Source organism: Carcharodon carcharias, chromosome 39 (genome assembly GCF_017639515.1).
Source record: "Carcharodon carcharias isolate sCarCar2 chromosome 39, sCarCar2.pri, whole genome shotgun sequence".
Taxonomy (NCBI): domain Eukaryota; kingdom Metazoa; phylum Chordata; class Chondrichthyes; order Lamniformes; family Lamnidae; genus Carcharodon; species Carcharodon carcharias.
The window spans coordinates 80,001-105,243 of NC_054505.1; the positions used below are offsets into that span (position 1 = coordinate 80,001).

The 25,243-nt window shown below is 34.9% G+C and overlaps 2 protein-coding genes across 4 annotated transcripts in view; both read right to left on the reverse strand.

Annotated features, from left to right (window-relative positions):
• Positions 1 to 811: 811 nt before the first annotated feature.
• LOC121273093 (zinc finger protein 345-like) lies at positions 812 to 3,179 on the reverse strand. The gene has a single exon (XM_041180057.1). The coding sequence runs from the start codon at positions 3,152 to 3,154 to the stop codon at positions 812 to 814; it is 2,343 nt and encodes a 780-aa protein (XP_041035991.1). The 5' UTR covers positions 3,155 to 3,179.
• A 119-nt stretch (positions 3,180 to 3,298) lies between these two features.
• Positions 3,299 to 25,243, reverse strand: part of ercc1 (excision repair cross-complementation group 1) — a 164,522-nt gene continuing 142,577 nt past the window's right edge. For all 3 annotated transcript variants that reach the window (XM_041180093.1, XM_041180090.1, XM_041180091.1), the window contains exon 10: positions 3,299 to 3,437. In XM_041180093.1, the coding sequence (XP_041036027.1) occupies positions 3,300 to 3,437 (138 nt within the window). In that variant the 3' untranslated portion in view covers position 3,299. The remainder of the gene's footprint in view (positions 3,438 to 25,243) is intronic.

Below are 25,243 nucleotides of genomic sequence, written 5' to 3' on the forward strand. Positions count from 1 at the left end.
AAGGGGAGATGGAGAGAAGAGGAGAGAAGGGGAGAGAGAGAAGGGGAGAGAGAGAAGGGGAGAGAGAGAAGGGGAGAGGGGGAGAGGGAGAGAAGGGGAGAGAGAGAAGGGGAGAGAGAGAAGGGGAGAGAGAGAAGGGGAGAGAGAGAAGGGGAGAGGGGGAGAGGGAGAGAAGGGGAGAGAGAGAAGGGGAGAGAGAGAAGGGGAGAGAGAAGGGGAGAGAGAGAAGGGGAGATGGAGAGAAGAGGAGAGAAGGGGAGAGAGAGAAGGGGAGAGAGAGAAGGGGAGAGGGAGAGAAGGGGAGAGAGAAGGGGAGAGAGAGAAGGGGAGAGGGAGAGAAGGGGAGAGAAGGGGAGAGAGAGAAGGGGAGAGAGAGAGAAGGGGAGAGGGAGAGAGAAGGGGAGAGAGAGAAGGGGAGAGAGAGAAGGGGAGAGAGAGAAGGGGAGAGAGAGAAGGGGAGAGAGAGAGAAGGGGAGAGAGAGAAGGGGAGAGAGAGAAGGGGAGAGGGAGAGAAGGGGAGAGGGAGAGAAGGGGAGAGGGAGAGAAGGGGATAGAGAGAAGGGGAGAGAGAGAAGGGGAGAGAGAGGGAGAGAGAAGGGGAGGGGGGAGAGAGAAGGGGAGGGGGTTGGGAGGAGAGCTTTGGGCTGGGACCAGTATTGACCTCGGCAAGGCCGAAGCTGCGGAGCGGAGTGGGGGGGTGGTGGTGGTGGTGGTCCCTTCCGGCCCAGCTCGCTGTCCCGAGGGAGAGGGACAGCCACAACCCCGTCTCCCCCACACCCCCGCCCCCCCACCCCCCACCCCCCACCGCCGATCAGCGGGGGCACCGGAGGGGGGGCTCGGAGGAGTGGCAGGGGAGGTGGCAGGCCAGCTCGAAGGCCCGGGCGAAAGCCTCGGGGCACCGCGGGCAGCGGAAGGCGGGGGGCCGCTCCTCGGGCAGGGGGCAGCGGTGCTTCAGGAAGTCCACCAGCTGCCGGAAGGTGCCCCGGCACAGGGCACAGTCGTAGGGCTCGGGGGGCCCCATCCGGGAGAGCGGGGTCTCGTCCGGGACCGGCGACGGAGGGCCGGCGGCGGGGGCTGGCGGGGCGGCGGCGGGGGCGGCGGCGGCGGGGGCGGGGGGGGAGGGGGACTGGGCAGCCGGCTGGGCCCCGCCGCCGCAACCCCCTCCACCCCCGCCGGCTTCCCGGTAGGCCCGGCAATTGCGCCGCTGGTGGCCCCGGAGCCCCGAGGGGGCCTTGAAGGCCTTGCCGCAGGCCGGGCAGGAGTGGGGGCGCAGCTGGGTGTGGGTGCGCCGGTGCCGGCCCAGCATGGAGGAGCGGGTGAAGCCCTTGCCGCAGGAGGGGCAGACGTAGGGCCGCTCGCCGGTGTGGAGGCGGGCGTGCTGGTCCAGGTCCCGGCCGCTCTTGAAGGCCCGGGGGCAGGCGGGGCAAGGGTACGGGGCCTGGTCCGAGTGGGAGCGCCCATGGCGCGCCAGCTCGTAGGGGTAGCGGAACCCCTTGCCGCAGTCCCCGCAGGTGTGGCGCGGCGGCTCGGGCTGGTGCCGGCTCTGGTGCTTGAGGAGGTAGGAGGCGGTCTTGAAGCGCTTGTCGCAGGAGGGGCAGGCGTAGGGGGTCTGGTCGCTGTGGGTGCGCAGGTGCTGCGCCAGGTAGTGGGGCCGCTTGAAGCGCTTGTCGCACAGCGGGCAGGGGTGGGGGGCCTCGTCCGTGTGGGTCAGCCGGTGCCGCAGCAGCTCGTAGGAGTTGACGAAGCCCTTGCCGCAGGCCGGGCAGCCGAAGGGCCGCTCGTCGGTGTGGCTGCGCTGGTGGCGCAGCAGGTGGGAGGCCCGGCTGTAGCTGCGCCCGCACTGGCCGCAGGAGAAGCCGGGCGGGGGAGGGGGGTGCCCGTGGCCGGCCTGGTGGGCCTGCAGCTCGCCCGAGGTGGCGAAGGCCAGCCGGCACAGCGGGCAGGGGAAGGGCCCCTGCCCGGCGTGCCCCTGGAGGTGGTGGCGCTCCAGGGCGCCGGCGTCGGCGAAGGGCTTGCCGCAGACAGCGCACTTGATGCCGGCCGGGGCCGGCGGTCGGGGGGCAGGAGGAGGGGCGGCCGGCGCCGCCGCCGCGGCTCCGGCGGCCGGCACCTCCTCCTCCCCTTCCTCCACCCCTTCCTCCTCCCCTTCTTCCTCCTCCTCCCCCCCGCCCACCGCCCGCCGGGGCGGGGTCGGCCTCTGGTGCAGCCGCCGGTGCCGGCGCAGGGTGCCCGGGTCCCGGAAGGCCTTGCCGCACTCGGTGCACGGGTAGGGCCGCTCGCCCGTGTGGCCGTACTCGTGGCGCAGGAGGTGCGCCGAGCGGCTGTAGGCCTTGCCGCACACCCCGCAGCGGAAGGGCCGGCGCCGGGGTGGCCCGTGCTGCGCCCGCAGGTGGCAGGCAAGCCCCTCCGGCCGGCCGAAGCGCTGGAGGCAGACCGGGCAGCGGTGGGGGCGCCGGGGATCGTGGATGAGCTGGTGCCGCGCCAGCTCATAGCGCTCCTTGAACGCCCGCCCGCAGTCGGCGCAGACGAAGGAGGGCGGCCGCTCGTGGCGCCGCCGGTGCTTCTGCAGGTACCAGGGCGTGGCGAAGCGCTTGGGGCACAGCGGGCAGAGGTAGGGGCGCTCGGCTTCACCGTCGCCCGCCGGCGCCTGACCTCTCAACGCCTCCTGCGGGCACCGGTGCCGGGCCAGCACCTGGAAGTAGCCGAAGACGCGCCCGCAGCTGGAGCAGATGAAGGGGGTGCGGGGCGGGTGCCGCGCGCGGTGCCAGCAGAGGCGCCAGGAGCGCCGGAAGCGCTTGCCGCAGTCGCTGCAGCGCAGCGGGGGCCGTCGGGGGAGGCGGGCCTGGCCCCTCCTCGCTGGGGCGCCGCCCTTGGGGCGCTGGGCGCGGGGTCCAGCCTCAGGCTCCCCACCACCGGCGCCGACTCCCTCCCACTCGTCCCCCCCACCACCGCCACCCCGGTCCGGCCCTTCCCCCCCGCCGCCGAGGTCGTCCCTCGCCCCCTCGTCCTCCTCTCCGGGCGTCTTGCCGCCAACACCGTGTCCCTCCGCCGGCCCCGTCATCGTCGTCGTCGTCGTCGTCGTCTCCAGCGCCGTCTCCGAGGGTAGCGGGGTGCCGGGGCTCTCTCGGGGGTCGCACCGTCGAGGCTGGCTCATCGGAGGCGGGCGCCTGGCCCTTGATCGTGGGGGTGGGTGGGGGGAGGGGGTAGGGGAGGGGGGGCAGGGGTGGAGGGGTTCCTCCTCTAGCTCGGGCGTCGTCCTTTCGCCTTCCCGCCTCGCCACCCCTCCCTCGCTCGCTCGCTCACTCCTCTCGCTCCTCCTCCTCCTCCTCCTCCTCCTCCTCCCCTCCTCCCGGACCGCGCAGGCTCTCAGTCCGCGTCGTGCAGGTGTGCCCAGTGCACGGATGTGAGGGGCTGGCACCAGGCATCCGCAGGAGGCCCTGCAACAGAGGAGAGGAGGGGGAGGCGGGTCGTTGTGGGGAAGGTGGGGGGGGGGGTGGAGACACAACACCGTCAGGAAGATAAGTTTCATCATGTCACAGGAATTTGTTGTACAGCAAAAGCGGGGTCCGTGTCCACATGTATGTGTGTGTGTGTGTGTGTGTGTGGGGGACTTAACTAAATTTAAAGCAGCTGGTCTGAAGCCTTCGGTGTATCGAAATGGTAAGTAGGTAAACATGTGGGGGGGGGGGGGGGCGGGCGGGAGTTTTAGATTGTGAGGGGTAAAGGGAACATTTGCATTGTTGAGTAAGCCAGAGCAGCTTGAATTCAAAAGAGGGGGTGAAATATTACACCTAGCCAGGAGGAGTTAAGAAACAGTGTGTTTACTTTTCCCAAACGTTAAAATTGGTACTGTGAGATAGTTTCATTATTAGAGAGGTAAAGTCCAAAGGGATAGTGAAACAACGGGATTTTCCCGTCGCTGAGCCGGGGGTGGGGCGGGGCCCGCTCGCCGATGCGTGAAATGACGCGCGGTGACATCAGACAGAACTCCCCATCATCCCGCCCCATTTAAATTGTCAGGAAGGCGGAGGGGGGGGTGGGGGGGCACAGTTAAATCAGCTGTGCGTGCCCGCCGACCTGTCAATGGCCAATTGAGGCCATTGACTGAGTCATTAAACTAATTAATGGACCTGCCCGGCCTACCTTGAGGTTGGTGGGCAGTCCGGGAGCCGTGGAGGGTATTAGAAAAAGCATGAGACCTCATCCGCCGGCGGGGTGAGCTTTCACGTAGGTTTCAAAAAATTTTATTCAAGTTTTTGTAAAAATTATGGACATGTCTCAACTCATGTGACAGTGACACATGAGGGGACACGTCAAGAATTTTTTTTTTCTCTATTGTTAATGTTTGTCACAGAACAGCCAATCTCCCTGAGGCAGCACGTAGCCTCAGGGAGATGTGCCCTCTTTTGTGCGCATGCGAGAAAGGGCGTACTCTTGATTTCGGGATTCCCCCCCCCACCCTAAGGCGCAGCCTGCTTCTCCAGTGGGGATCGGCTCCCTGCCCGCTGTGATTGGGTCAGGCCCACCCGCTTGACAGGCAGAAAATTCTGTCCAGTGTGTTTATTTTTCCCAAACATTACTGGTAAAATTGGGACTATTAGAGATATTTATTATTAGAGATAAAGTCCAAAGACATAGTGAAACAATGGGAATTTGCATTTGAAGGGGAAAATATGCATAAAGGAGAGAATGCTGTGTGTAAAGGGCAGGCATATATGATCTGAAACAAGGCCGAAAGGCCTCCTGCACCTGTGCCTCAAGCTGCTGTCGACAACGAACTGGAGCTCGGGAAAACTCACTTTGAATTGGATTGTTCAGGGTATCGTGTTTCTTTGCCCGGTTCTTTTAAAATCTGTGTGCCTTACTGTTGCCTGAATGAAAGTGTAACTGGGAGTCAGATTAACCAGGCAATTCAGGAGCCTTCATCGACGTGATTTGTAGATCTACGTGTGTACTTAAAAATCGTTTCTTCTATTAATAAAGGTTTAATTTAGTTTTGTAAGAAACCTACAAGACTCGGTGGTCTTATTACCACTGAATTCAAGGCATACATCTCGAAATACATACAAATTGCAAAAAACAGTTGTGGCAATTGTTTCAAGTTTCCCCCCTGGGACTTGAGCAGCGCAGCATTTACCATCGGCAGTGTCGTAACAAATTGGAGGGGGCAACGGAAGCTAGGCACGGCCTTGACACTTGCAAAAGCAAGGACAAGGTTGTGATGGGGCAAACACGCAAGAGGAGTAGAAGGGAGCCACTCAGCCCCTCAGTCTTGCTCCCACTACTCAATTTTCAAATCAACCGCGACTGCACTTCCCAACCCACTCCCCTCGAACCCCCACCCCCCACAAAGATCTCTCAATCCCACAGGCCTGAGTGCCCTCAAGGGCTGAGTTTTCACAATCCTCTACAGAAGGAGAGTTCCCCGTAATACAAACGTATAAATTTATAATATTTTAATGCATATTCTACTTATATTAAATGCACCTGTGTTTATATTACTCCCCCACGATTGCAGGTTATCGATATTTAGGTTTTGATAAATTTTTATTATGAGATTCATACATCCGAATCAGGAGCAGGAGGAGGCCTATCGGCCCCTCGAGCCCTGCTCCCCCATTCAATAAGATGGCGGCTGATCTGATTGTCACCTCAACCCCACATTCCCGCCTCCCCTCCCCCCCTTGATAACCTTTCACCCCCTTGTTAATCCAGAATCTACCCACCTCTGCCTTAAAAATATTCAAAGGCTCTGCTTCTACCACCTTTTGAGGGAGAGAGTTCCAAAGACTCACCACCCTCGGAGAGCGAACATTTCTCCTAATCTCCGTCCTAAATGGGTGACCCCTTATTTTTAAACAGTGACCCCCCCACCCCCCTCGTTCTAGATTCTCCCACAAGAGGAAACATTCTCTCCAAGTCCACCCTGTCCAAGACCCCTCAGGATCTTAAAGGTTTCAATCAAGTCGCCTCTCACTCTTCTAAACTCCAGCGGATACAAGCCTAACCTGTCCGACCTTCCCTCATAAAACACCCCGCGCATTCCTGGAATTAGTCTAGTAATAGCTCTCCAACTGTTTAATCCCTGATTATTAGAGTTTGCCTGTCTACAGATATTTATAGCTTAAAATATTTTTATTGACATTAATCCCTGATCATTAGTTTATATATTTAAGATATTTATATTTTAAAATATTTTTAATCTAGATTAATATGTGATTATTAGTTATATTTTACAGATATTTATATTCTAAAATACTTTTGAGATTTATGACTTTTTATTTTAGATGTTCATATTTTAAAATATTTTTTAGAGATTAATCCTTGATTATTGCAGTTTATATATTTAAGATGCTTATATTTTAAAATATTTTTGGGATTAAGATCTGATAATCAGTTATATTTTTAGATATTTATATTTTAAAATGCTTTTTGAGATTTATATTTTTATTTTACAAATGTTTATATTTTTAAATTTTTTGAGATTTGTGTTTATATTTTAGAGATTTATATTTTAAAATATTTTTATCGAGATTAATATCTGATTATCAGTTATATTTTATATGTATTTAATTTTGAGATTTATGTCTTCATATTTTACAGATATTTATATTTTAAAATATTTTCATTGAGATTAAAATCTGATTTAGTTATATTTTAGATATTTATGTTTTAATATAATTAAATTTTAAAATATTTTTATTGAGATTAATATCTGATTATTAGTTAAATCTTACAGATAGTTCTATTTTTAAATATTTTTGAGATTTATTTATTTATATATTCACAGGTATTTATATTTAAAAATCATTTTGGAGATTCATGTCTGGTTATTACAGTTCATACATATATTGAAAACATTTATATTTTAAAATATCTTTATTGAGATTAATGTCCGATTACGCTTGGCAGTTAACAGTCAGTCACCATGAATTGGTGCATTCTCCATGGCAATGCCTCTACCGATCAGAGTCCGCTTGCCAACCAATCAGCACTCTCTTCTCAGGCAGTATAAAATTGTTGCTTCCCCCTGACATTGGTATCCTTGCGATTGTCCTGATGCATGCAGGATAAAAAACATTGACAAAATGGCTTTTCAGCTGTAGTCAGGTTTGATCGTTACAGTTTACATATTTAAGATAATTATATATTAAGATACTCTTATTGAGATTAATGTCTGATTATTGCAGTTTATACATTTACAGATAATTATTGCAATTATATGGGGGGGCGGGGGGGACGACAATGGGACAGCGCTGGGGTGGGCCAGACCCATCCTGCCGTCAGTACCTAGGCTCTGCGCTCCTGGGAGGTGAATGACCCCCATCGTCGGACTCAATGCCAGGAGGAGAGTAAAGGACTCTGAACGAGACCCCTTGTGCAATCCCAGCTCAGTCAGTTGGAACACAGAGCAGTCGTCTGGTTTTATCACGCTAGTACTTTCCCTCAAGAAATTTACAGCGTAACGTTGAGGGATCATCAGCCTCCTGGTACCGCCTGGTACCGGGGAGTCACAATCCCTAAATAAATAATTGCAATTATACATATTTAGAATTAAAATATTTCCATCGAAATCAATCCCTGATTTTGACAATTAGAGATATTTAGATTTAAGATGTTTCCGTTGAGATCAATCCCAGATTATTACAATTAGAGATTAGATTTCAGATTGTTTATTGAAACAAATTCCTGATTATTGCACTCTACATATTTATAGTTATTGATATTTTAATCATTTGAGATTAATTCCCGATCATTGAAAGTATAGGTGCTTTTATTGGTGTTAATGCCAACTTTTGCAATTACAGATATTCAGTATAAAGTTATTTTAATTGGAATTAATCCCTGATTAGTCCAGTTTATATATTTGCAAACATTTATTCTTTAATAATTGAACTTATATTGCATCTTACATTTTTGCAAATATTTATATTTTAAAGTATTTATATTAAGCCCTGATTATTGCAGTTGATATATTTGCAGATATTTATATGTTAACATTTGCACAGATATTAAACCCGGATTATTGCAGTTGATATATTTTGCAGATATTTATATTTTAACATTTGCATTGATATTAATCCCTGATCATTGCAGTTGATCTATTTGCAGATATTTATAATTTAACATCTGCACTGATATTAATCCCTGATTATTGCAGTTGAAATATTTTGCAGATATTTATATTTTAACATTTGCACTGATATTAATCCCTGATCATTGCAGTTGATATATTTGCAGATATTTATATTTTAACATCTGCACTGATATTAATCCCTGATTATTGCAGTTGATATATTATGCAGATATTTATATTTTAACATTTGCACTGATATTAATCCCTGATCGTTGCAGTTGATATATTTGCAGATATTTATATTTCAAGATCTGCACTGATATTGATCCCTGATTACTGCAGTTGATATATTTTGCAGATATTTATATTTTAACATTTGCATTGATATTAATCCCTGATCATTGCAGTTGATATATTTGCAGATATTTATATTTTAACATCTGCACTGATATTAATCCCTGATTAGTGCAGTTGATATATTTTGCAGATATTTATATTTTAACATTTGCACTGATATTGATCCCTGTTACTGCAGTTGATATATTTGCAGATATTTATATTTTAAGATCTGCACTGATATTGATCCCTGATTAATGCAGTTGATATATTTTGCAGATATTTATATGTTAATATTTGCACTGATATTAATCCCTGATCATTGCAGCTAATATATTTGCAGATATTTATATTTTAACATTTGCACTGATATTAATCCCTGATCATTGCAGTTGATATATTTGCAGATATTTAAATTTTAACATCTGCACTGATATTAATCCCTGATTATTGTAGTTGATATATTTTGCAGATATTTATAATTTAACATTTGCACTGATATTAATCCCTGATTATGGCAGTTGATATATTTGCAGATATTTATATTTTAAGATCTAAACTGATATTAATCCCTGATTACTACAGTTGATATATTTTGCAGATATTTATATGTTAATATTTACACTGATATTAATCACTGATTATTGCAGTTGATATATTTGCAGATATTTATATTTTAAGATCTGCACTGATATTGATCCCTGATTACTGCAGTTGATATATTTTGCAGATATTTATATGTTAATATTTGCACTGATATTAATCCCTGATCATTACAGTTGATATATTTGCAGATATTTATATTTTAACATTTGCACTGATATTAATCCCTGATCATTGCAGTTGATATATTTGCAGTTATTTATATTTTAAAATCTGCAACGATATTAATCCCTGATTATTGTAGTTGATATATTTTGCAGATATTTGTAATTTAACGTTTGCACTGATATTAATCCCTGATTATTGCAGTTGATATATTTGCAGATATTTATATTTTAAGATCTAAATTGATATTAATCCCCGATTACTACAGTTGATATATTTTGCAGATATTTATATGTTAATATTTGCACTGATATTAATCCCTGATCATTGCAGTTGATGTATTTTACAGATATTTATGTTAACATTTGCACTGATGTTAATCCCTGATTATTTCAGTTGATATATTTGCAGATATTTATATATTAACATCGGCACTAATATTAATCCCTGCTTATTGCAATTGATATATTTGCAGATATTTATATTTTAATATTCGCACTGATATTAATCCCTGATTATTGCAGTTGATATATTTGCAGATATTTATATGTTAACATTTGCACTGATATTAATCCGCGATTATTGGAGTTGATATATTTGCAGATATTTATAAATTAATATTTGCAGATATTAATCCCTGATTATTGCAGTTGATATATTTGCAGATATTTATATTTTAACATCTGCACTGATATTAATCCTGATTATTGCAGTTGATATATTTGCAGATATTTATATTTTAACATCTGCACTGATATTAATCGCTGATTATTGCAGTTGATATATATGCACATATTTATATTTTAACATCTGCACTGATATTAATCCTGATTATTGCAGTTGATATATTTGCAGATATTTATATGTTAATATTTGCACTGATATTAATCCCTGCTTATTGCAGTTGATATATTTGCAGATATTTATATTTTAATATTCGCACTGATATTAATCCCTGATGATTGCAGTTGATATATTTGCAGATATTTATATGTTACCATTTGCAATGATATTAATCCCCGATTATTGCAGTTGATATTTTTGCAGATATTTATAAAATAATATTTGCACAGATATTAATCCCTGATTATTGCAGTTGATATATTTGCAGATATTTATACTTTAACATTTCAACTGATATTAATCCCGCATTATTGCAGTTGACATATTTGTAGATATTTATATTTTAACATTTGCACTGATATTAATCCCGGATTATTGCAGTTGATATATTTGCAGATATTTATATTTTAACATTTGCACTGATACTAATCCCTGATTATTGCAATTGATATATTTTGCTGATATTAATATGTTAATATTTGCACTGATATTAATCCCTGATCATTGCAGTTGATATATTTGCAGATATTTATATTTTCACATTTGCACTGATATTAATCCCCAATTATTGCAGTTAATATATTTGCAGATATTTATATTTTAACATTTGCACTGATATTGATCCCTGTTACTGCAGTTGATATATTTTGCAGATATTTATATGTTAATATTTGCAATGATATTAATCACTGATCATTGCAGTTGATATATTTGCAAATATTTATATTTTAAGATCTGCACTGATATTGATCCCTGATTACTGCACTTGATATATTATGCAGATATTTATATGTTAATATTTGCACTGATATTAATCCCTGATCATTGCAGTTGATATATTTGCAGATATTTATAATTTAACATTTGCACTGATATTAATCCCTGATTATTGCAGTTGATATATTTACAGATATTTATATTTTAAGATCTGCACTGATATTAATCCTGATTACTGCAGTTGATATATTTTGCAGATATTTATATGTTAATATTTGCACTGATATTAATCCCTGATCATTGCAGTTGATATATTTGCAGATATTTATATTTTAACATCTGCACTGATATTAATCCCTGATCATTGCAGTTGAAATATTTGTAGATATTTAGATGTGAACATTTGCACTGATATAAATCCATGATCATTGAAGTTGATATATGTGCAGATATTTATATTTGAACATTTGCACTGATATTAATCCCTGATGATTGCAGTTGATATATTTGTAGATATTTATATGTTAACATTTGCACTGATATAAATCCATGATCATTGCAGTTGATATATTTGCAGATTTTTTTTAACATTTGAAATATTTGCAGATATTTATATGTTAACATTGGCACTGATATTAATCCCTGATCATTGCACTTGATATATTTGTAGATATTTATATGTTAACATTTGCACTGATATAAATCCCTGATTATTGCAGTTGATATATTTGCAGATATTTATATTTTAACATTGGATATATTTGCAGATATTTATATTTTAACATCTGCACTGATATTAATCCTGATTATTGCAGTTGATATATTTGCAGATATTTATATTTTAACTTCTGCACTGATATTAATCGCTGATTATTGCAGTTGATATTTCTGCACATATTTATATTTTAACATCTGCACTGATATTAATCCCTGCTTATTGCAGTTGATATATTTGCAGATATTTATATTTTAATATTCGCACTGATATTAATCCCTGATTATTGCAGTTGATATATTTGCAGATATTTATAAAATAATATTTGCACAGATATTAATCCCTGATTATTGCAGTTGATATATTTGCAGATATTTATACTTTAACATTTCAACTGATATTAATCACGCGTTATTGCAGTTGACATATTTGTAGATATTTATATTTTAACATTTGCACTGATATTAATCCCGGATTATTGCAGTTGATATATTTGCAGATATTTATATTTTAACATTTGCACTGATACTAATCCCTGATTATTGCAATTGATATATTTTGCAGATTTAATATGTTAATATTTGCACTGATATTAATCCCTGATCATTGCAGTTGATATATTTGCAGATATTTATATTTTCACATTTGCACTGATATTAATCCCCAATTATTGCAGTTAATATATTTGCAGATATTTATATTTTAACATTTGCACTGATATTGATCCCTGTTACTGCAGTTGATATATTTTGCAGATATTTATATGTTAATATTTGCACTGATATTAATCCCTGATCATTGCAGTTGATATATTTGCAGATATTTATAATTTAACATTTGCACTGATATTAATCCCTGATTATTGCAGTTGATATATTTACAGATATTTATATTTTAAGATCTGCACTGATATTAATCCTGATTACTGCAGTTGATATATTTTGCAGATATTTATATGTTAATATTTGCACTGATATTAATCCCTGATCATTGCAGTTGATATATTTGCAGATATTTATATTTTAACATCTGCACTGATATTAATCCCTGATCATTGCAGTTGAAATATTTGTAGATATTTAGATGTGAACATTTGCACTGATATAAATCCATGATCATTGAAGTTGATATATGTGCAGATATTTATATTTGAACATTTGCACTGATATTAATCCCTGATGATTGCAGTTGATATATTTGTAGATATTTATATGTTAACATTTGCACTGATATAAATCCATGATCATTGCAGTTGATATATTTGCAGATTTTTTTTAACATTTGAAATATTTGCAGATATTTATATGTTAACATTGGCACTGATATTAATCCCTGATCATTGCACTTGAGATATTTGTAGATATTTATATGTTAACATTTGCACTGATATAAATCCCTGATTATTGCAGTTGATATATTTGCAGATATTTATATTTTAACATTGGATATATTTGCAGATATTTATATTTTAACATCTGCACTGATATTAATCCCTGATTACTGCAATCGATATATTTTGCTGATACTTATATGTTAATATTGGCATTGATATTAATCCCTGTTCATTGCAGTTGATATATTTGCCGATATTTATATTTTAACATTTGATATATTTGCAGATATTTATATTTTAACATCTGCACTGATATTAATCCCTGATTACTGCAGTTGATATATTTTGCAGATACTTATATGTTAATATTTGCACTGATATTAATCCATGATCATTGCAGTTGATATATTTGAAGATATTTCTATTATAACATGTGCATTGATATTAATCCCTGATCATTGCAGTTGATATATTTGCAGATATTTATATTTTCACACTTGCACTGTTATTAATGTCTGATTATTGCAGTTGGTATATTTGCAGATATTTATATTTTCACATTTGCACTGATATTAATCCCCGATTACTGCAGTTGATATATTTTGCAGATATTTATGTTAATATTTGCAATGATATTAATCACTGATTATTGCAGTTGATATATTTGCAGATATTTATATTTTAAGATCTGCACTGATATTGATCCCTGATTACTGCATTTGATATATTATGCAGATATTTATATGTTAATATTTGCACTGATATTAATCCCTGATCATTGCAGTTGATATATTTGCAGATATTCATATTTTAACATTTGCACTGAAACTAATCCTTGATCATTGCAGTTGATATATTTGCAGATATTTATATTTGAACATCTGCACTGATATTAATCCCTGATTATTGTAGTTGATACATTTTGCAGATATTTATAATTTAACATTTGCACTGATATTAACCCCTGATTATTGCAGTTGATATATTTGCAGATATTTATATTTGAACATCTGCACTGATATTAATCCCTGATTATTGTAGTTGATACATTTTGCAGATATTTATAATTTAACATTTGCACTGATATTAACCCCTGATTATTGCAGTTGATATATTTGCAGATATTTATATTTTAACATCTGCACTGATATTAATCCCTGATCATTGCAGTTGAAATATTTGTAGATATTTAGATGTGAACATTTGCACTGATATAAATCCATGATCATTGAAGTTGATATATGTGCAGATATTTATATTTGAACATTTGCACTGATATTAATCCCTGATGATTGCAGTTGATATATTTGTAGATATTTATATGTTAACATTTGCACTGATATAAATCCATGATCATTGCAGTTGATATATTTGCAGATTTTTTTTAACATTTGAAATATTTGCAGATATTTATATGTTAACATTGGCACTGATATTAATCCCTGATCATTGCACTTGATATATTTGTAGATATTTATATGTTAACATTTGCACTGATATAAATCCCTGATTATTGCAGTTGATATATTTGCAGATATTTATATTTTAACATTGGATATATTTGCAGATATTTATATTTTAACATCTGCACTGATATTAATCCTGATTATTGCAGTTGATATATTTGCAGATATTTATATTTTAACATCTGCACTGATATTAATCGCTGATTATTGCAGTTGATATTTCTGCACATATTTATATTTTAACATCTGCACTGATATTAATCCCTGCTTATTGCAGTTGATATATTTGCAGATATTTATATTTTAATATTCGCACTGATATTAATCCCTGATTATTGCAGTTGATATATTTGCAGATATTTATAAAATAATATTTGCACAGATATTAATCCCTGATTATTGCAGTTGATATATTTGCAGATATTTATACTTTAACATTTCAACTGATATTAATCACGCGTTATTGCAGTTGACATATTTGTAGATATTTATATTTTAACATTTGCACTGATATTAATCCCGGATTATTGCAGTTGATATATTTGCAGATATTTATATTTTAACATTTGCACTGATACTAATCCCTGATTATTGCAATTGATATATTTTGCAGATTTAATATGTTAATATTTGCACTGATATTAATCCCTGATCATTGCAGTTGATATATTTGCAGATATTTATATTTTCACATTTGCACTGATATTAATCCCCAATTATTGCAGTTAATATATTTGCAGATATTTATATTTTAACATTTGCACTGATATTGATCCCTGTTACTGCAGTTGATATATTTTGCAGATATTTATATGTTAATATTTGCACTGATATTAATCCCTGATCATTGCAGTTGATATATTTGCAGATATTTATAATTTAACATTTGCACTGATATTAATCCCTGATTATTGCAGTTGATATATTTACAGATATTTATATTTTAAGATCTGCACTGATATTAATCCTGATTACTGCAGTTGATATATTTTGCAGATATTTATATGTTAATATTTGCACTGATATTAATCCCTGATCATTGCAGTTGATATATTTGCAGATATTTATATTTTAACATCTGCACTGATATTAATCCCTGATCATTGCAGTTGAAATATTTGTAGATATTTAGATGTGAACATTTGCACTGATATAAATCCATGATCATTGAAGTTGATATATGTGCAGATATTTATATTTGAACATTTGCACTGATATTAATCCCTGATGATTGCAGTTGATATATTTGTAGATATTTATATGTTAACATTTGCACTGATATAAATCCATGATCATTGCAGTTGATATATTTGCAGATTTTTTTTAACATTTGAAATATTTGCAGATATTTATATGTTAACATTGGCACTGATATTAATCCCTGATCATTGCACTTGAGATATTTGTAGATATTTATATGTTAACATTTGCACTGATATAAATCCCTGATTATTGCAGTTGATATATTTGCAGATATTTATATTTTAACATTGGATATATTTGCAGATATTTATATTTTAACATCTGCACTGATATTAATCCCTGATTACTGCAATCGATATATTTTGCTGATACTTATATGTTAATATTGGCATTGATATTAATCCCTGTTCATTGCAGTTGATATATTTGCCGATATTTATATTTTAACATTTGATATATTTGCAGATATTTATATTTTAACATCTGCACTGATATTAATCCCTGATTACTGCAGTTGATATATTTTGCAGATACTTATATGTTAATATTTGCACTGATATTAATCCATGATCATTGCAGTTGATATATTTGAAGATATTTCTATTATAACATGTGCATTGATATTAATCCCTGATCATTGCAGTTGATATATTTGCAGATATTTATATTTTCACACTTGCACTGTTATTAATGTCTGATTATTGCAGTTGGTATATTTGCAGATATTTATATTTTCACATTTGCACTGATATTAATCCCCGATTACTGCAGTTGATATATTTTGCAGATATTTATGTTAATATTTGCAATGATATTAATCACTGATTATTGCAGTTGATATATTTGCAGATATTTATATTTTAAGATCTGCACTGATATTGATCCCTGATTACTGCATTTGATATATTATGCAGATATTTATATGTTAATATTTGCACTGATATTAATCCCTGATCATTGCAGTTGATATATTTGCAGATATTCATATTTTAACATTTGCACTGAAACTAATCCTTGATCATTGCAGTTGATATATTTGCAGATATTTATATTTGAACATCTGCACTGATATTAATCCCTGATTATTGTAGTTGATACATTTTGCAGATATTTATAATTTAACATTTGCACTGATATTAACCCCTGATTATTGCAGTTGATATATTTGCAGATATTTATATTTGAACATCTGCACTGATATTAATCCCTGATTATTGTAGTTGATACATTTTGCAGATATTTATAATTTAACATTTGCACTGATATTAACCCCTGATTATTGCAGTTGATATATTTGCAGATATTTATATTTTAAGATCTGCACTGATATTAATCCCTGATTGCTGCAGTTGATGTATTTTGCAGATATTTATATGTTAATATTTGCACTGATATTAATCCCTGATTATTGCAGTAGATATATTTTGCAGATATTTATATTTTAACATCTGCACTGATATTAATCGCAGATTATTGCAGTTGATATATATGCACATACTTATATTTTAACACCTGCACTGATATTAATCCTGATTATTGCAGTTGATATATTTGCAGATATTTATATGTTAATATTTGCACTGATATTAATCCCTGCTTATTGCAGTTGATATATTTGCAGATATTTATATTTTAATATTCGCACTGATATTAATCCCTGATTATTGCAGTTGATATATTTGCAGATATTTATGTTTTAAAATTGGCACTGAAATTAATCTCTGATTATTGCAGTTGATATATTTGCAGATATTTATATGCTAATATTTGTACTGATATTAATCCCTGATTATTACATTTGATATATTTGCAGATATTTATATGTTAACATTTGCACTGATATTAATCCATGATTATTGCAGTTGATGTATTTGTGAATATTTATATTTTAACATCTGCACTGATATTAATCCCTGACTACTGCAGTTGATATATTTTGCACATATTTATATGTTAATATTTGGACTGACATTAATCCCTGATTACTGCAGTTGATATATTTTGCAGATATTTATATGTTAATATTTCCACTGATATTAATCACTGATCATTACAGTTGATATAATTGCAGATATTTATATTTTAACATTTGCACTGATATTAATCGCTGATTATGGCAGTTGATATATTTGCAGATATTTATATTTTAACATTTGCACTGATATTAATCCGATTATTGCAGTTGATATAGTTGCAAATATTTATATGTTAACATTTGCACGGATATTAATCCCTGATTATTGCAGTTGATATATTTGCCGATATTTATATTTTAACATCTGCACTGATATTAATCACTGATTATTGTAGTTGATATATTTTGCAGATATTTATATTTTAACATTTGCACTGATATTAATCCCTGATCATTGCAGTTGATATATTTGCAGATATTTATATTTCAACATTTGCACTGATATCAATACTTGATAATTATGCAGTTGATATATTTTGCAGATATTTATATTTCAACATTTGCACTGATATTAATCACTGATCATTGCAGTTGATATATTTTGCAGATACTTCTATGTTAATATTTGCACTGATATTAATCCCTGATCATTGCAGTTGATATAGTTGCAGATATTTCTATTTTAACATTTGCACCGATATTAATCCATGATCATTGCAGTTGAAATATTTGTAGATATTTATATGTTAACATTTGCACTGATATAAATACATGATCATTGCAGTTGATATCTTTGCAGTTATTTTTATTTTAACATTTGAAATATTTGCAGAAATTTATATGTTAAAATTTGCACTGATATTAATCCCTGATTATTGCAAATGATATATTTGCAGATATTTATATTTTAACATGTGCACTGATATTAATCCCCGATCATTGCAGTTGATATATTTGCCGATATTTATATATTAACATTGGCACTGATATTAATCCCTGATCATTGCTGTTGATATATTTGTAGATATTTATATGTTAACATTTGCACTGATATAAATCCCTGATTATTGCAGTTAATATATTTGCAGATATTTATATTTTAACATTTGATATATTTGCAGATATTTATAGTTTAACATCTGCACTGATATTAATCCCTGATTACTGCAGTTGATATATTTTGCAGATACTTATATGTTAATATTTGCACTGATGTTAATCCCTGTTCATTGCAGTTGATATATTTGCAGATATTTATATTTTAACATTTGTAGATATTTATATTTGAACATTTGCACTGATATTAATCCCTGATCATTGCAATTGATATATTTGTAGATATTTATATGTTAACATTTGCACTGATATAAATCCATGATCTCTGCAGTTGATATATTTGCAGATAGTTTTTTTAACATTTGATATATTTGCAGATATTTATATGTTAACATTGGCACTGATATTAATCCCTGATCATTGCAGTTGATATATTTGTAGATATTTATATGTTAACATCTGCACTGATATAAATCCCCGATTATTGCAGTTGATATATTTGCAGATATTTATATTTTAACATTTGATATATTTGCAGATATTTATATTTTAACATCTGCACCGATATTAATACTTGATAATTATGCAGTTGATATATTTTGCAGATATTTATATTTCAACATTTGCACTGATATTAATCACTGATCATTGCAGTTGATATATTTTGCAGATACTTCTATGTTAATATTTGCAATGATATTAATCCTTGATCATTGCAGTTGAAATATTTGTAGATATTTATATGTTAACATTTGCACTGATATAAATACATGATCATTGCAGTTGATATCTTTGCAGTTATTTTTATTTCAACATTTGAAATATTTGCAGAAATTTATATGTTAACATTTGCACTGATATTAATCCCTGATTATTGCAAATGATATATTTGCAGATATTTATATTTTAACATGTGCACTGATATTAATCCCCGATCATTGCAGTTGATATATTTGCAGATATTTATATGTTAACATTGGCACTGATATTAATCCCTGATTATTGCAGTTGATATATTTGCAGATATTTATATTTTAACATTTGATATATTTGCAGATATTTATAGTTTAACATCTGCACTGATATTAATCCCTGATTACTGCAGTTGATATATTTTGCAGAAACTTATATGTTAATATTTGCACTGATGTTAATCCCTGTTCATTGCAGTTGATATATTTGCAGATATTTATATTTTAACATTTGCAGATATTTATATTTGAACATTTGCACTGATATTAATCCCTGATCATTGCAGTTGATATATTTGTAGATATTTATATGTTAACATTTGCACTGATATAAATCCATGATCTCTGCAGTTGATATATTTGCAGATAGTTTTTTTAACATTTGATATATTTGCAGATATTTATATGTTAACATTGGCACTGATATTAATCCCTGATCATTGCAGTTGATATATTTGTAGATATTTATATGTTAACATTTGCACTGATATAAATCCCCGATTATTGCAGTTGATATATTTGCAGATATTTATATTTTAACATTTGATATATTTGCAGATATTTATATTTTAACATCTGCACTGATATTAATCCCTGATTACTGCAGTTGATATATTTTGCTGATACTTATATGTTAATATTGGCACTGATTTTAATCCCTGTTCATTGCAGTTGATATATTTGCAGATATTTATATTTTAACATTTGATATATTTGCAGATATTTATATTTTAACATCTGTACTGATATTAATCCCTGATTACTGCAGTTGATATATTTTGCAGATACTTATATGTTAATATTTGCACTGATATTAATCCATGATCAGTGCAGTTGATATATTTGCAGGTATTTCTATTATAACATGTGCACTGATATTAATCCCTGATCATTGCAGTTGGTATATTTGCAGATATTTATATTTTAACATTTGCACTAATGTTAATGTCTGATTATTGCAGTTGATATATTTGCAGATATTTATATGTTAACGTTTGCACTGATATTAACCCCATTTATCGCAGTTGATATATTTGCTGATATTTATATTTTAACATTTGCAAGATTAACCCCTGATTATTGTAGTTGATATATTTGCTGATATTCATATTTTAAGATTTGCACTGTTATTAATCCCTGATTATTGCAAATGATATATTTGCAGGTATTTATATTTTAACATTTGCACTGATATTAATCCCTGATTATTGCAGTTGATATATTTGCTGATATTCATATTTTAAGATTTGCACTGTTATTAATCCCTGATTATTGCAAATGATATATTTGCAGGTATTTATATTTTAACATTTGCACTGATATTAATCCCTGATTATTGCAGTTGATATATTTGCCGATATTTATATTTTAAGATTTGCACTGAATATTAATCCCTGATTATTGCAGTTGATATATTTACAGATATTTATATGTTAACATTTGCACTGATATTAATCCCTGATTATTACATTTGATATATTTGCAGATATTTATATGTTAACATTTGCACTGATATTAATCCACGATTATTGCAGTTGATATATTTGTGAATATTTATATGTTAACATCTGCACTGATATTAATCACTGATCATTGCAGTTGATATATTTGCAGATATTTATATTTTAACACATTTGCACTTATTTTAATCTCTGATTATTGCAGTTGATATATCTGCAGATATTTATATTTTAACATTTGCACTGAGAGTAATCTCTGATTATTGCAGTTGATATAGTTTGCAGATATTTATCTGTTAACATTAGCACTGATATTAATACCTGACTATTGCAGTTGATATATTTGTAGATATTTATATGTTAACATTTGCAATGATATTAATCCCTGATTATTGTAGTTGATATATTTGTAGATATTTATATGTTAACATTTGCACTGATATTAATCCCTGATCAATGCAGTTGATATATTTGCAGATATTTATATTTTAAGATCTGCACTGATATTAATCCTTGATTACTGCAGTTGATATATTTTGCAGATATTTATATGTTAATATTTGCACTGATATTAATCACTGATCATTGCAGTTGATATATTTGCAGATATTTATATTTTAACATTTGCACTGATATTAATCCCCAATTAATGCAGTTAATATATTTGCAGATATTTATATTTTAACATTTGCACTGATATTAATCCCTGATTATTGCAATTGATATATTTGCAGATATTTATATTTTAAGATCTGCACTGATATTGATCCCTGATTACTGCAGTTGATATATTTTGCAAATATTTATATTTTAACATTTGCAGTGATATTAATCCCGGATTATTGCAGTTGATATATTTGCAGATATTTACATTTTAACATTTGCACTGATATTAATCACTGATTATTGCAGTTGATATATTTGCAGATATTTATATTTTAACATTTGCACTGATATTAATCCCTGATTACTGCAGTAGATATATTTTGCAGATATTTATATGCTAATATTTGCACTGATATTAATCCCTGGTCATTGCAGTTGATATATTTGCAGATATTTACATTTTAACATTTGCACTGATATTAATCACTGATTATTGCAGTTGATATATTTGCAGATATTTATATTTTAACATTTGCACTGATATTAATCCCTGATTACTGCAGTAGATATATTTTGCAGATATTTATATGCTAATATTTGCACTGATATTAATCCCTGGTCATTGCAGTTGATATATTTGCAGATATTTATATTTTAACATTTGCACTGATATTAATCCGATTATTGCAGTTGATATATTTGCAAATATTTATATGTTAACATTTGCACGGATATTAATCCCTGATTATTGCAGTTGATATATTTGCAGATATTTATATTTTAACATCTGCACTGACATTAATCCCTGATCATTGCAGTTGATATATTTGCAGATATTTATATTTTATCATCTGCACTGATATTAAACACTGATTATTGCAGTTGATATATTTGCAGATATTTATATGTTAACATTTGCACTGATATTAATCCCATTTATTGCAGTTGATATATTTGCAGACATTTATATTTTAACATTTGATATATTTGCAGATATTTATATTTTAACATCTGCACCGATATTAATACTTGATAATTATGCAGTTGATATATTTTGCAGATATTTATATTTCAACATTTGCACTGATATTAATCACTGATCATTGCAGTTGATATATTTTGCAGATACTTCTATGTTAATATTTGCACTGATATTAATCCTTGATCATTGCAGTTGAAATATTTGTAGATATTTATATGTTAACATTTGCACTGATATAAATACATGATCATTGCAGTTGATATCTTTGCAGTTATTTTTATTTTAACATTTGAAATATTTGCAGAAATTTATATGTTAACATTTGCACTGATATTAATCCCTGATTATTGCAAATGATATATTTGCAGATATTTATATTTTAACATGTGCACTGATATTAATCCCCGATCATTGCAGTTGATATATTTGCCGATATTTATATATTAACATTGGCACTGATATTAATCCCTGATCATTGCTGTTGATATATTTGTAGATATTTATATGTTAACATTTGCACTGATATAAATCCCTGATTATTGCAGTTAATATATTTGCAGATATTTATATTTTAACATTTGATATATTTGCAGATATTTATAGTTTAACATCTGCACTGATATTAATCCCTGATTACTGCAGTTGATATATTTTGCAGATACTTATATGTTAATATTTGCACTGATGTTAATCCCTGTTCATTGCAGTTGATATATTTGCAGATATTTATATTTTAACATTTGTAGATATTTATATTTGAACATTTGCACTGATATTAATCCCTGATCATTGCAGTTGATATATTTGTAGATATTTATATGTTAACATTTGCACTGATATAAATCCATGATCTCTGCAGTTGATATATTTGCAGATAGTTTTTTTAACATTTGATATATTTGCAGATATTTATATGTTAACATTGGCACTGATATTAATCCCTGATCATTGCAGTTGATATATTTGTAGATATTTATATGTTAACATTTGCACTGATATAAATCCCCGATTATTGCAGTTGATATATTTGCAGATATTTATATTTTAACATTTGATATATTTGCAGATATTTATATTTTAACATCTGCACCGATATTAATACTTGATAATTATGCAGTTGATATATTTTGCAGATATTTATATTTCAACATTTGCACTGATATTAATCACTGATTATTGCAGTTGATATATTTTGCAGATACTTCTATGTTAATATTTGCAATGATATTAATCCTTGATCATTGCAGTTGAAATATTTGTAGATATTTATATGTTAACATTTGCACTGATATAAATCCATGATCATTGCAGTTGATATATTTGCAGATTTTTTTTAACATTTGAAATATTTGCAGATATTTATATGTTAACATTGGCACTGATATTAATCCCTGATCATTGCACTTGATATATTTGTAGATATTTATATGTTAACATTTGCACTGATATAAATCCCTGATTATTGCAGTTGATATATTTGCAGATATTGATATTTTAACATTGGATATATTTGCAGATATTTATATTTTAACATCTGCACTGATATTAATCCCTGATTACTGCAATCGATATATTTTGCTGATACTTATATGTTAATATTGGCATTGATATTAATCCCTGTTCATTGCAGTTGATATATTTGCCGATATTTATATTTTAACATTTGATATATTTGCAGATATTTATATTTTAACATCTGCACTGATATTAATCCCTGATTACTGCAGTTGATATATTTTGCAGATACTTATATGTTAATATTTGCACTGATATTAATCCATGATCATTGCAGTTGATATATTTGAAGATATTTCTATTATAACATGTGCATTGATATTAATCCCTGATCATTGCAGTTGATATATTTGCAGATATTTATATTTTCACACTTGCACTGTTATTAACTTCTGATTATTGCAGTTGGTATATTTGCAGATATTTATATTTTCACATTTGCACTGATATTAATCCCCGATTACTGCAGTTGATATATTTTGCAGATATTTATGTTAATATTTGCAATGATATTAATCACTGATTATTGCAGTTGATATATTTGCAGATATTTATATTTTAAGATCTGCACTGATATTGATCCCTGATTACTGCATTTGATATATTATGCAGATATTTATATGTTAATATTTGCACTGATATTAATCCCTGATCATTGCAGTTGATATATTTGCAGATATTTATATTTTAACATTTGCACTGAAACTAATACTTGATCATTGCAGTTGATATATTTGCAGATATTTATATTTGAACATCTGCACTGATATTAATCCCTGATTATTGTAGTTGATACATTTTGCATATTTATAATTTAACATTTGCACTGATATTAACCCCTGATTATTGCAGTTGATATATTTGCAGATATTTATATTTGAACATCTGCACTGATATTAATCCCTGATTATTGTAGTTGATACATTTTGCAGATATTTATAATTTAACATTTGCACTGATATTAACCCCTGATTATTGCAGTTGATATATTTGCAGATATTTATATTTTAAGATCTGCACTGATATTAATCCCTGATTACTGCAGTTGATGTATTTTGCAGATATTTATATGTTAATATTTGCACTGATATTAATCCCTGATTATTGCAGTAGATATATTTTGCAGATATTTATATTTTAACATCTGCACTGATATTAATCGCAGATTATTGCAGTTGATATATATGCACATATTTATATTTTAACACCTGCACTGATATTAATCCTGATTATTGCAGTTGATATATTTGCAGATATTTATATGTTAATATTTGCACTGA